Source organism: Dunckerocampus dactyliophorus, chromosome 7 (assembly GCF_027744805.1).
Source record: "Dunckerocampus dactyliophorus isolate RoL2022-P2 chromosome 7, RoL_Ddac_1.1, whole genome shotgun sequence".
NCBI lineage: Eukaryota > Metazoa > Chordata > Actinopteri > Syngnathiformes > Syngnathidae > Dunckerocampus > Dunckerocampus dactyliophorus.
The window spans coordinates 16,449,613-16,464,555 of record NC_072825.1 but is presented as its reverse complement, the minus strand read 5'-3'; the positions used below and the strand labels follow the sequence as shown (position 1 = coordinate 16,464,555).

At 40.1% G+C, this 14,943-nt stretch overlaps 1 protein-coding gene across 6 annotated transcripts in view; it reads right to left on the bottom strand.

The window, feature by feature from the left end:
* LOC129185423 (CUB and sushi domain-containing protein 3-like) overlaps window positions 1-14,943 on the bottom strand; it is a 307,190-nt gene that overhangs the window by 188,142 nt on the left and 104,105 nt on the right. For all 6 annotated transcript variants that reach the window (XR_008572067.1, XM_054782498.1, XM_054782497.1 and 3 more), the window contains exons 11-19: window positions 11,277-11,380; window positions 10,974-11,086; window positions 10,518-10,700; window positions 9,556-9,882; window positions 8,844-9,038; window positions 8,369-8,507; window positions 7,947-8,134; window positions 3,492-3,680; window positions 225-341 (exon numbers count right to left, since the gene is read on the bottom strand). Coding sequence is in view for 5 of the 6 variants with exons in the window: in XM_054782498.1 (XP_054638473.1) it covers window positions 225-341; window positions 3,492-3,680; window positions 7,947-8,134; window positions 8,369-8,507; window positions 8,844-9,038; window positions 9,556-9,882; window positions 10,518-10,700; window positions 10,974-11,086; window positions 11,277-11,380 (1,555 nt within the window). In the remaining variant the exon portion in view is untranslated. The remainder of the gene's footprint in view (window positions 1-224; window positions 342-3,491; window positions 3,681-7,946; window positions 8,135-8,368; window positions 8,508-8,843; window positions 9,039-9,555; window positions 9,883-10,517; window positions 10,701-10,973; window positions 11,087-11,276; window positions 11,381-14,943) is intronic.

The following is a 14,943-nucleotide window of genomic DNA, read 5'->3' as shown; positions in this document are numbered from 1 at the left end:
GTTTTAGTTCATCTGTGCTCAGGAAAAGGAAATAGTTGTGGCTCATGTTTGTAACTTAACTTAATAATGGCTGTTATGTTCAAATGTATGAGAACATTTTGAATGTGCTTTGTACCCTGTAAGCATTGATTTTGCACTAAACTACCGAAAACACATTTGCTGTGACAAGCAGCTGTGTGTGTCCATGACAGGATTGTCACTGTGTAATTGTCTTTTCGACAAACCTTTTCCATGGCTGACCTCCACAGTCCATGTACAGTTCAGGGAGTTGGGATACAGCTCAGGGAAGCCAGGCGAGAGGATGACACCACCAGGTCCTCTAATATCCCCACCACATGATGCTGAATGGAAAGGGAGGAAAAGGAATGATAAATGCTGCTGGGGGAAAAAGTAAACTGTAAATGAAGCAATAAATCCCTCACCTGAAGACAAAGGAGCAATTGGGATGAATAATGCATTTGAGTCACATCACATCCTATCCTACTATTTTATGAGTACCTGTAATTCTGCCAACACAATGTTTTTTTCGTCTGCCTTGTTTCAAACCGACCCTCTGTCTACTCAGACAATAAATCATTCATTGATTCAGCAATTCCATCGAGCAACCCTCCATATAGTCTCCTTATAAATTCCCTGAAAAGTGAAATGTGGTCAGAAATGTGTATATCCCATTACATTTACAGGCAATGACCTGACACAAGCATATTTAGAGGATTAAAGCAGTTATTGCAGCCATTACCTTAAAGTGATCTTGAATTTATTCCAGACAAATGAGATTACGTTGCTGCCGCATTTGATTCACATTTCAGTTGAGGGAGATCACCCAGATCAACGACCTGGTAGTGTTTGCTGATGAAGTGATGGAAGCTGTTGCCACCTTGGTGAAATGATGCTTGCGTCTGTTGATTATTGACATATAACTTAATAGCAGAAAGCCTCTAATCTCATCAAAGGAACTTGATGAGATAATTCTCTGCTCTCATTGGCTGATGAGAGCGTGGAGGTTAATGTTGGATTCATCTGAAGGTTAACTGGTTTAATTGGATGTTGTTCCAGCAGGCAATTATTTTTCCATGCAGTCAATGGAACTCACCTAAAAGGTCATTTCACATTACGGTATCACTTTTTTGATACAGTATGTATGGGAACTGACAAGTTTGTTCACTCGACTAACTTCGTGCAAGCAGCGTGGGTTCAGTTCCCATTCATTGACAGGTGAATAGTTGTTTTGTGCCCTTTGATTGCCTGTGATTTTTGCCCAAAGCTCCAAGGTTCCAGCTCCATGTGACCCTGAGTGGTAGAAATTGGATGGATGGATGTTTTTTGTTGGCTCGCCTTCTTTTTAGGAGCACACTGGGCATTTGTGCGTGTATGCACACTCTTTGACCCGTATGCTCTAAAAGTGACATTACAGCCAAATGGCCGGTCTCCCTCAATATTAGAAGTGCAATTCTTTGTATACAATGTAAATATTTTCAATGTAATTGATGTCAGGTGATGTTTTGGACGATCACTGAGATGCCTGAGGAGTTGACAGTTGCGCGCGCACACACGTGCACACACACACACACACACCTCTTTCCTCACTCCTTTCCCCCCTTGGGCTCTGCAGCAAGCACAACACATCAATGCCTGAATCCTTATCCACCAACAAAATTATATCAAATATTTTATTAATGAGCCAGAATTACATAAAGTCATTAAAAGTGGATGAGTACACTTGGCAAAGCGTCTATTTAGAGGGTGCATAGGCAGTAGGCCAAGGCATTTGGCACCAGTCTGGCTCACACCTAGGCAAGAAAAGGCTCCAGGACATAAAGTTAATTTACAGGCCATTGCATACACAGCATTGTATCTCATGCACGATATGGTGCATACTGCCAACTCTTGCATGTAGTTTATTTGTTATACTCCTTCAAATGAGTGGTCCGTGACTAAGGGACATCATTTACAGTCTGCACACTACAACAATAATCACCACATTATCCCCCACGCTTCTGAAATCCAAAAAAATTACAGCCCTTAGAGATTATATGGGATAACACAACTAGGAGGAACAGCTGAACTTCTTGCTTTGAAGTTGAGATAATCTGTTTTCACGTTTACATGACTCATAACACACTCTCTAAGTAAGTTATTCACAGAAAGACTAAGTCTAGCTATTGAGGAGAAATATTTTGACAAGCATATGCTTGGTTTTGAGGCTCTGCCCGCAGTCAGACACACAGTGGCTACCAAAAGTAACTCTGAGCCTTGTTTCAGTTCAGTGTGATGCTTTCAACTGGATTTCCAATGTAAAGCTAAAAACATACAACCCAAACTGTCCCACTTTTCTGTAAGCCTTCATTGCAGTGCTCCTTGCAGTAGCGCACTTTGCACACTGCTGTCTGTTTGCTCAACAGACACCTGTCAGTCTTTCAGTCTTCTTCCATGTCACAATGTAATTCATTGAATGGGAAGAAAACAATAACACAGTTTAAAAATATACAATCGCCTCTCGCCACATTGTGGTTCGAATTTCACAGCTTCACTCTATTACGGAATAGTTCATACATATATGTAATAAATCATGCTGTTTCACGGTTGAATACAGCTTATTATTAATTTTTTAAAAAGCACATATAATCAAATTGTATGTATGTTTTTTTAAACACATGCTCAAGGTTTATCTAATCCCAACAGTGGCATGGTGAACTCAACGGTGCACTAGTTAGAAACATGGTTTTTGAACTTAACAACAAAGCCATATATATTCTTTCTTTGGCTAATTATACAGCAATAAAATAAGTTAATGAAAGAAACCCTGTCTGTAACTTCTTTAGTTACTTACTCCTATTTCTGATTTTAGACACAGGCACGCTTGAAAGCTAGATGGATCTAATTAAATGAGCTGGTGAGATATCAAGGAGACTTTTTTTTTTTTTTTTTTGCACCAGGCAGTACATGGTTTTAGAGGGGCCAGACAGAGGAACAGAGGGAAAAATAGATGACTTGAGTAGACAGCTCATTTGATCTGGTTAGGGAAGCTGGTGTCACCTGGTTAGAGAAGACAATGCAAAAACCCCAAACAAATAGTTGCAATTCTACTGTATAGTACTTGTTGGCCCCCCAAAGCAATGTTAAGAGTCAATGGCAGCAACAGCAACAATAACCAACATTTCCTGATTGTGGTTGTTTTGGCTTGATGAGAGAATATATAATATTTTGTATTTTATTATATAATATAAGAGAATACAGAGAGTGATAGAAGAGAGGCGTATTTGAACAATGCTTGACTGATGGAGAGTTGCCAATAAAGCTACAATGACTGCAAATGTGCTCTAATTTTCTACTTACAATTTAACCTGCATGTTACCATTGTTTTTGCCATTAGATGGCTTGTATAGAAGCACATATGCCATGTGATAAATGCACAATTCATTTCATATTTTATCAAAATAACAGCATGTCTCGTTGAACCAGTGCATCATGTGTAACGTTGGCGTGCATACCATCACAAGTGGGCAGAGGGTGGCTCCAGAAGTGGTTCTTCTCACAAACCAGAGGTTCTTCATGACTTAGTCTATATCCTGGATCACATTGGAAGGACATTGTAGAGCCTATGGACAGGTCATGGCTGAGCCGCACACCATTGACTGGGATACCAGGATCCATGCATGAGTATGTGTCCACCGTGACCACTAAAAAAAAAAGGAAAAAAAAGGACACTATTGAAAGCATTGTTTTTCAACAAGAGGACTTCCTTTTACTATTTCTAAATAGACAACTCTACCTAGCCTTATATGAATAGAATATGACAGTTGTGGTTGCATTAGCTGCATCAGTATATTGAGGCAGTAAACAAACATGAATGATCAATCCTATATTTTTGCAATCTGTAAAATATCTGGGGCTTACAAAAAGTGCTAAGAGAGCTTTGACGTTGTTTCTGCATCAAAACAAAACATATGTACAGAAGCAGGTTAAGATTTTAAAGCATCTACACTTTGCCTTTCATATTGACTCTCACATTTAAGAATGCATACTTTTGTGAAAGTGTGAAGACAGTATGACATGACGAGCAGAACACACACCAAAAAGGACAACGTTTGTTTTTGTTTTTTTTGTGTGTGTTTGTGAAAGGCAGCCGAACCATTTTGGAGAAACTGCACACACAACTATTACAGTCTATGTATAAAGTGTGTCACTACTTCTTTTGCTTTATATTGAAAAAAAAATAAAATAAATGTGTAAGCTTTCACTTTCCATATTCAGCCAGGAAAGCTTAAACAGGACCTTTTCAACAAGGCTATTGTTGTTATCCCAAGTGTTTTTCTAAGGTAAGAAGTAAGAGACTGCAGACAATTTTGACTGATTTTACATCAGTGGCCTAAGCAGGCATATGTGACCTCATACATATTATATACCCTGCAACCTCGGCTACCATATGTGCCAATTAGTGCATTTTTCCTTTCACATAGAAAATGTTGCCTCTATTGTGTACATTTCCCCGTGTACAATATGGTGGGTGCCCTGTGGTGTAATTAATACGTTGTGTGAGTCCAACTGTATTGCTAACGGAAGACTGCAATTTTGGGGGAATTTTGCCCATTATCCACAATCCTTATGTGAAACATGAGCACACATCTTTCCCTTTTCTGTGTATTCTAAAGAAAGAAAACAGCATGAGGGAGCTAACGATAAGACCTATTTCAACTATAAAGCCCTCTAACAGGTACATTCATGATAACATGCAATACCTACAGTATTTTGCCATATTTCTATCATTTTAAACGTTACTGCAACTTCTTTCCTGGGCGCATTGAGTGCTATATGTCCGTCAACAACAGCAGCATGTGAAGCGAGTGTCTGTTTGCTACTACTAATCATGGCAGACTTGGTGAGAGCCGCCGCCACCGACTACTTTTGGACAAATGACGATCTAGAACCTTACATTTTCGTGCCTGAATATATAACGGATGAGTTGCAGGTTTTAAAAGCTGAGCCCGCAAGACAAGAGAGTGAAACTTCCTTGCAGATGTGGGGTGGGGGGCAAGTCATTACACAGGCATGACTTGGTGGTGTGAATGTGGAGCTTGCCAAGCCATGCCGACACCCTGTGTGTCGGCATGGTGTTTCTGCTGCATTGAGTGGCATACGGCGTTACCACCAATAGAAAGGCTTTGTGTGTTTGGCGAGGAGGACGTTGCTCCAAGAGACTTATACACCTATACAAAATAAACTGGAAAAGACTCCCCCGACCAGCTGAACCAGACGGACAACTGTCCATCGAGTAAGTCAACATGATATTGACTGTGATACATGAAGCACATGGCACATGATATCACAACACAGTCCATTTAGCCGTGTATAAACAAAACATGGAATGTCAGCTAATACTTTCCAGACAATGTGGTTTTCTATTCGTAGTTGTTCATATGCTTGTTCTTGTGTCCCAGTACAGATTGGTGTCCTCTCGCATTATTTTGCAGTGGGCCCGCTACCTCTCGGTACTGGCATGAGGTGCTGCTGAAAAATAGTTCTTCGTGTTAGCTGCTACAATAACAATGTCGCTGTAGCTTGGTTTATATACAGGTCAGTTATGTAAATAGAACATTGTTGGCGTTTTTTGGTGTGTTTTTTTCCGGATTTGTAGTCAAATCAAGTGTCCCGTTACGTGCATTCTTAGCTTCCACATGCTAGCTGTTTTTTTTTTAGGTGTTTTTCTCTCTTTAGAATGTGCATAAAAGGTCATGTTTCACATAAGAATTTTGGATGATGGGCAAAATTCCAAAAATACTGAAGTAATATATTTTTTAATCACAAAATGGAAACCATTTTAGTTTGAAACCATTTATTTATGCACTTGCAATTAAATTGGCCCATATCTGGCATTTGCGGACAAATGCAACTGGTCAGTTTCATTCTACAGCCTTCAGTGGAGGTCTATTTTATACAAGCGATTTTACAAATGTATGAGGCAAGGTCTCCTCGAAGCATTCCAGCAGTAACATACGACCTAAATCGCAATAGAACTAATATGATTTTACTGTTATTGCTTTGCAGTAGCCTCGTCAAAGAAAGAGTAATGCACTTGAGAATCAAACATAATAAGACAGACACTTGTGGTCTGATCTCAGTCAATAGTGCTAACATAACAACAAACTCTGTTTTATGAATCACATCTGTGTGACGAGAGTAATTGTGATATTGCAAGCAATCTTGAAATTGATCATTCCCTGTCCAGACAATTTGATTTCTTTCAAGCACTCTAAGTCAATGCATAATGATGTGGAAAGAAAAGCACTGCTTCCAACAAACATTCCCTGAGAATAGAAACACTCTACCCATGCGTTAGTGGCTAAGAGTACTCCATTACCAAAATCTGCAAGGATAGATTCTCGAAACTCATATATATTCAGACACAATCTCAAAAGAAAACTGCACTTTTCTTGTAATTTTGCCCATCTTCTACAATCCTTATGAGAGCAGAGCACACGTCTTTCCCTTTTATGTGCGTTCTAGATAGCTGCCTTGTGCTGGCAGTTTTTCACTAACAATGTAGGTAATGGGGATTCACTTATTTCGCTTATAAGCCCTCGAAAAAAAAAATCCAAAGCCCGCCAACAATGCTCCATTTGCATGCCGTGACCTGCATATTAACCAGGCTATAGCGATATTGTTATTGTAGGAGCTAACACCGAGGAACTACTTTTCTGGCATAGTGACACAGCGCCTTGCTCACTGCGCCAAGATCGACTGTATATACTGTAGTTGTGATATCAATCACAGCTACAGTTTTCTATGCTCTATCTACGAAAATATTCCATTCATTAATACTGAATCCTACTTCATGGAAATTAGCTTATCAAGGTCGGGTCTTGAATCAATTAACCATGATAACCAACGGATGACTGTCTATGGAATCATCAAGCAAAGGTGTTTCTGCCTTTTCTCCTGCTACCACTGTTTTTTGTCATGTAATCCTGAGTCTGGAACGTGCACATACTTTCCCATTAATATGTGAAGAGGGGCCTTTTACGTACAGCTTGACTTCAAATCAAATTATTATACGAGGGTGGGCTGGAAAGTTCAAAGGCTGACTAAGAAGGAGTTATGCCACAGCAATGAAAATTGGTATGCATGCATTAAATTCAACCTTTCCTGATACTAACAGCATGGTTTGCTTTCAGATAAACCCACACTGAATCAATAATTCAGGACTCTCAAAAGCACTACGAGAGACATTTCATGAAAATGTATCAAATTTGGCACTTGCTAACTTATCAAATATCTGCAGAAAAAAGGTTTAGCCCCCTTCATTCGGGAATGATGCTCTAGCTTTATCAAATGTGGAAACGTGGGCAGCTGAATTCAAGAGGGGTAGAGAGTCCTGAAGATGACCCAGGCATGGTCATCAACCAAGACAACATCAACTGTGTTCACCACATGGTGATGGATGACAGACCTTTAACTGTTAATCAGATAGATATGCTGTAGGCAGAGTAGAGTAGAGAACATTCTATCCAACAAACTTGGTATGTCAAAGGTATGTCACCAAAGCTCCATGGGTGCTTTGGTGATTCACCAGGATAGTGTTCTTTTAACACAAGTCTGTGGAAGCAATGGCTGGTGTGCACAACTGTGGCTTTGAACTGGTATATAACCCTCCATGTTCTCTGGATTGGGCACCACATGACTTATTTCACAGCAGAAAAAAAACAAACAAACAAACAATTGTCTCGGAAGCATTAATGGACAAATAATGAGGTCATATTATAGCTGCTGTTGAGGACCCTTTTAACGATCAGGGTGAGAGTTCGAGTATCCAAGCACAGCAACACAGATAGAAGACCACAGGGTGACCATTGCATCATGGTCAGCCTACAAACCTTTAGTCCACTTTTGTAAATCCCAAATACAGTACAAATTGCATGAACTGTATTTTGAATCCACTAGTCTCTCACCTTCATAGAAGATCTTGAAGCCACTGTTCGATCTACTGTTGTCAGTAGTGAACAGCAAATACAGGAAGTTGCTGGTGCTAAACAGGAACTGAGGAACCTGGGTCCCATTGAACGAGCCAATCAGAGGTGAAAGCAGGTTTGGGCCGTCATGTACCTCCAGGAAGTCATAGCTGAGTTCAGTCTGAAACCTTCAAAATAAAGGGATGATGAACAGAAAATGAATGCACTTGCTCTCATATTGTTAACTAATTTCACAACCCACAGAAAGTGTCACCCACGCCATGCTTTATAGCTCAATCAGCACAGTGTATTCATGCTCGTCATGTGTTGTATAGATTGTGTGTGTGTGTGTGTGTGTACTGTACATGTATTTACAGTGTGCAATGCATTTAATGGTTGCGCAACTGCATTGCGATACACACCTGTCAAAGCTGATCTTGATGGAGCGCCCTGGCTCTGCTTCAATGACCCACTCACAACTAAGAGAATCTTTGTAGTAGCCGGGCCACCCTGGAGACAAGATGACTCCAGAAGGACCTGAATAATGACCTCCGCAAGGAGCTGGTTGAAGGGAAGAACATTTGAGGGAAGGAAATGATTGGATAGACACAGAAGTTAAAAATGTTAACAGGTAAAAAAACAACACAAAAACAAAACAGGTTAAAGGGTAGGGAGTGGCACAAGAAACACCAGTAAGTGATGAAGACAAGAGAGGAAATTAGACAATCTGAGTCACCAAAGTTGTTACATAATTAATAAATATAGTTGTTATATAATAAATAAAATGGCTAAATAGACATAATGGAAGACTGTTTGTCACTTTTCCATGCTTCTATTTCCTCTGTTCTCTTCTGACATCCACCCAACACGCACATGATTATTATTCTGTTTGTGTACCTTCACATTTTGGAATGAGGCCGCTCCACATCACCTTGCCTTCCTCTAAATGGCAAGTAATGGTGTCAGCCCCCTGCGTCTTGATGAAGCCCTCTTCACAGACCACTGAGATGGAGCTGCCCAGTTGGAAACTGTCCCCGAAGCGCCTGGCATTCAGTGGTATGCCAGGGTCAGGGCACTCATTACGTCCGAAAGCTTGTAATGAGTAAAAAGACAGCACGATCTGGTGACAAGCGCTCTTGTTTTCATGAGAAATGGGTTCTTTGAGGTGTGTAGAGATAAGGTAAATAGATGTAGCTGTCTGTAGGACAGCAAGGAACCTTAAACAGCTTGTTCTCAGTACACCTAGTGTTGACAATATCCGTTGCTTCTTGTCTCCTTGCCAGGAGATAGAAAATGCCACAGTATTTGTCAATGAGCCATAAAAGCCGAGCACAGTATGTTGATTTTTGCTGGCTTCCTCATCTTCTGTGCTTGGATGGGCTTTGTAGAGTATTTCTCTTACTTAAAGATCATGATGTTTATCCACAGAAACCTGACATTCTTAACCAATATATGTACAGTATGTCCTTTACAGCAATAAACCACAACAGAAACACACTTCTTTGCACTTTAGCAAAATACCTGAAGATGTGCAACTGGTAAACGGCAGTCGATGTTTTTGTATTCATGGGCTGATCATTTTAAATTAACTGCTCAAATGGCCACTTACTGCTGTAGGTGATGTTGAACCCCCGTCCTGACATAGAGTGATCTGCCTGAAACTCCAGCTGCAGGATGTTACTGTTGGATGTCAGGTGGGAGGGAACTTCCGCCCCTGAGAAACGTCCCAAAATTGTGGCTCCTGACTGGTCGCCATCTTTAATTGTGAGGAAGTCATAGGGCGGCTCAAGGTCAAAGTCATTGAAGGCCAGGTGGATTCGGGAACCAGCCTCTGAGATGATCAACCATACACAGTTGAGGTTGTTCCCGTAGCCTTCTGGATAGTCAGGAGACAACACAGTCCCCATGGGAGCCGTGAAGTTGGAAAAACAGGGGACTGTGTGAGAAAGACAAGAAAAAGATGAATATTTATATACTGTATAAAAAAAAAAAAAAAACCTGAACCATCCCAGGCGAGACAATTTGTTTTTACAGCAACAACATGACTGTCTACGTCCATTCTACATTCTGCCAGGCCAAGATCTGAACAAAACATTGTTGGCTTGGTATGACTAGTTGCAGGAGAAACGACTGCTCCCTTGGGTCATGAGGCAATGCAGAAGCATGAGGCTTTAAGGGGGATGCAACAATAAGAATCGGTGTGCAGAAATACACTGTAGACAGAAATCATGATGACCATAGGAGTTATGCACAGTGTCCCAATGGACACAGTTAACAAGAAGACACATGACTCCATTTTTGTTATGAAATCAGGATAGGTATAGTACAGTACAGTCCTGTCTCTAGAGTATCTGCACAATCTCTTCTTTTTCTCCCTACTTAACAAGTGAGCCATATACCATCAATTTGCCCTTTGACATTCAGTGAATTGGCGTTTACAAACGAAGCACGGCACAACCATTTAACTGCATTGTAATTAATCCTCCAATAGCTTGGTGTCATTGTGAACTTTCCAAGCACATAAGTAATTGCTTAATTTGCCGCCATGAAAAAAATGCACGTTAGACTCACATATGCAGATGGGGATGTTTGCAGACCACTGATTGTTGTTCTGGCAGGTTATCATCCTCTCCCCAATGAGCTCAAATCCAAACTGGCACTCAAAGCGCAAAACATCTCCATTTAAAAAGCCACTTCCCTCCTGGTAGCCATAAAGTGGTGTACCAGGATCGCCACAACTCTCTTTGTCAATTTCTGTGGGTGAGGGGAGAAGAGGGGGAGGCAGAAATGGAAATACAGTATGAGAATTGGCGATGAAAAGTAGAGGGTTAAGGTAAGCCAAGTACAGTAGTTGGAGGTGCATTCAATACATTATATTCACAATATCAGTAAATCCAGTAAAGGCGAGTGGGAGCCAGCCAGACAAACGGGAAGACAGGAAAATTGACCGACTGGTTTACTGATGGAGACAACCATTGATCGCAGCCATGCATACAGATAGCAGCACCAACACTAAACTCTTTGTACCTTTATAGTTGATCTTGAAGCCAATTGATCCCACACTTTCATCAGATTGGAGATGAAGCCACATCTGATGGGACATGCTGACAATCAGGTCTGGCACAAAGCTCCCAGTTAGTCTACAGAAACAAAAAAACGAACATTTCAACAACTGAGACTTACATATTTTAGATTATTGTGATATCTGTATTCGTATTTAAACAATGTATATTGCACTATCCTTTAATAATAATAATAATAATAATAATTTTTTTGAAACTATGCAACAAATTACAAAATAAAGCTACTTAAGTAATGAGTAGTACTTACACTTGTATTATGGTTTTAGAATCCCCTACTTCCCCTCCATCTCCAATTGTAAGAGAATCATACCCAATCTCCAAGTCAAACTCTTCAAAGTTGATCTGAATAACCTGTAATGACAAACATACGGATATTAAAATAAAGAAAACACTCTGCTTCAGAGGCTGATTTTATTCTTCAATTCAATTCATTCCCTCAAGGGAAATTGTCAATTTTCACTCTGTTGTATATTTGTGTTGCATGTATTACGCGCAACTAACCAATCAATGGTGGTGCACCCTTGAGCGTTACTTTTTTTTTTTATGTGAGTTCTTGTTTTTGTTTTGTCGGCATATTTACTGGTCAGTTTAAGTAAGGTGACTAAACCACCAAAGAGGTGTCTTTGCACACCAGGAAATACGAGTAGCATACAACCCACAAAACTCCATCACATCCTCAACTCAACATACAGGGCGTCCATTTCCGCAAAGCCTTGTTACCTGCCAGGGGACTACAGATGGAAACTAGCAGTTGTGCTATAATGTGGCATATTTACATCTGTATGGTTTGCAGATGTTCGTCAATATGCATTATCCCTAATAAATAAATAAATAAAAAGTCATCATATTAATTTAAAATTAAGACCAATCATACGTGACGTGACATGAAAAGATTTACGCACCTCATCGAACCATTTATTTTGTATTCATAACAGAGATTTATGTTTCCATATACTGGCTTTGAGAGAGTGTGCTTGTAGACGGCATACCTGTGCGTGAGAGTGGCTTGACAAGAAAAGCTAATAACTGCAAGTAACATGTTTAATCTCAAAATGCTATAAAACATTCTCAAACATTCTGCTAGCTGCGTTATTAAGGCTTTATTTTAGTACAGCAGTATGACTCTAGTCCTCAAACTCACATCAACAATCAACAATAGCAGAAGATAAACATGGACGGCAATCACATCTAATCACATAAGCCTTTGACATGCACGCCAATGCTGCACACACGCACTGCCGAACATGTACAGACAGACAGGCACATCGACATACACACGCACACATGCACACCCCTGCAAACAAAGGACAACAAATATCCTTTAGAGCAGGGGTGTCGTTCACGAGCTACCGCTTGGTCGCAAGCGTAGTGTGGGTGGATCACCCACGTCATAAACATCACTTTGTAGATGCCATATGTAGAGCTGCAACAATTAATCGATTAATCAATAGTTTATCGATTATCCAATTAATCGAAAGCTATTTTGGTAATCGATTAACCTTTTTTTTTTTTTATATGTAAATATCCTCTCATGATTCCAGCCTCTCAAATGTGAATATTTTAAAATTTCTTTAGTCATCATGAAAGCAGATCTATTATATTTGTGTTTTAGCCAAAACAAGATAGCCACACATATCAGCTTTGACTTTGGAAAACAGTGATGGGAATTTTTGCCTCTTTTCTGATATGTTGCAGACCCAACCACTAAATGTACTGTAGGTGTTTGCTTCATATTATTTTGGTTGATCTATGGCCTAACCGATTACTCCATTAATTGAAAAAACAAGCTTCAGATTAATCGACTAATTAAATGATCATTATTTTAGTTTTTGTGTACATTTATTGTCATGGTGAAGCTATTTGAGAAACATTGAGATTTTTTATTATTTAACATTATTTTAACAGAATATTCAAGCAGCAACCTGGTGTTAGTGCACTTATTTGCTCTATCAGTTCGAATGTCCTATTTCTGAATAAAGAGGAGAAAATTAAAAATGTGGGCTTTTTTTAAAATTAATGATTAACCGATTAATCAAAAAATAATCGACCGATTAATTGGTTATTAAAATAATCGTTAGTCGCAGCCCAAGTCATATAATATCAGTCAGCTGATATAAGCTCCCCTCCTGATTCGCCTTTGGGCCTCCGCGGCAAAGTAAGTGTTCAACAGATGTCTCCAGCGAGACACGGAAATGCAACTTTCATCTTTATTATTTTGATTACGGATAAACTAATTCAGTGGTAAGATGCCTATAGCTATAACAAAAGTCATCCGTTCTCGTAGATCCAATCTTGCATATTTTCCCGTCTTGTGAAACGAATGTCTCGTGGCACCCCTAGTAGTGATCTTTATTGCCATATTGAAGTGAATTATTGAATGATATCAACTATTTTGATGACCTGTAACCTTTGAAACAGTGAATGTGAAATATTAATCATTAGTATTTAGTAGCGTGAACGATAAACTGATGCGACCGGTCATTCGGTTTGACAAGCGAGAGATTCGGCTATGCTTTTAGCAGCCTCCTGTATCGATAAGAATCAGACATAAATCCTTAGATTAATCGATGGTGGAGACATTCGAGAGAAGCCATCGGTTGACAGAGTGTCTTCTAAACAACGCGAGAACCTGGGCTGCCGGCGAACGGATTTTTGCGCATGCTCTATAGCTTTCCATGACTGAAGACAAGAATGGATGTTAGCAGATGAGCTAGCGCTAGCTAGCTATCCATCCATCCATCCTTTTTCTGTGCCTGTCTCTGTGCTTGTCCTCACTAGGGTGGAGGGGGTCTGCTGGAGCCTATCCTAGCTGACTATGGGCGAGAGGCGGGGTACACCCAGGACTGGTCGACAGCCAATACCAGGGCACATGCGCTAGCTAGCTAGTCACAGCGAAAGATTTTCAACACATCAGCAAAAAAAACCCAAAAGACTCAAGTTTGGAACCCTTTGGATTTTACAAGATGGACGCAAAACCATGCCATTTGTAGACCATGCAAAGCAGCTCTGAAGTCCAAAGGGACTACAACATATCTTGACCAGCCACACCGACAGAGGTGAGTATGGTACCTTTTTGGCTTTGGAACTTATTTACTTTGAAATGTTGCACTTTTGTTACCCACCTGGAGTGTAGAAAACACTATGCTCAGTCTGAAATGTTGCACTCTCACTATTGTTATGACATTTTGAGGATGGCATTGTTTAATTTTCCAAACTAACACAGCATTGCACATGCACCCATGTGACAAATAGTGCTATATACTTAGCTTTGCATGGATACACTTGACTTGTTTTTTCATTGCTATATTTTATATTGATCCCATCAAACAAAAATACCCTGTATGTTCATTCAGCAAGTTTTTTTTTGGTCTGTGCGAAAAATGTTGACATGTTATTCTGTAGGCCGCACGGTGGTCACAGTCACAGTCTGGAGATCGGGAAGACCTGGGTTCGAATCTTCGAATTCTGTGTGGAGTTCTCCCCGTGCGTGGGTTTTCTCCGGATACGCCGGTTTCCTCCCACATGCCAAAAACATGCAAGTTAGGTTAACTGGAGACTCTAAATTGTCCATAGGTATGAATGTGAGTGTGAATGGTTGTTTGTCTATATGTGCCCTGCCATCGGCTGGCGACCAGTCCAGGGTGTACCCCACCTGTCTCCCGAAGTCAGCTGGGATAGGCTCCAGCATACCCCTGCGACCCTAATGAGCAGAGGCAGTATAGAAAATGGATGGATGGATGTTATTGTTGTATGTTGTTGACTTAATATTTGCCAGTTCCTTACAGCATACTTGCGGATATGAAGTGCTCTGAACATACTGTAAGAAAGAGTACTTTCATATACTTTCATATTATTGGCATCTTTATTTTATCATGTAAAATGAATGTTTACATCAACAAACATTAACCGTAGAA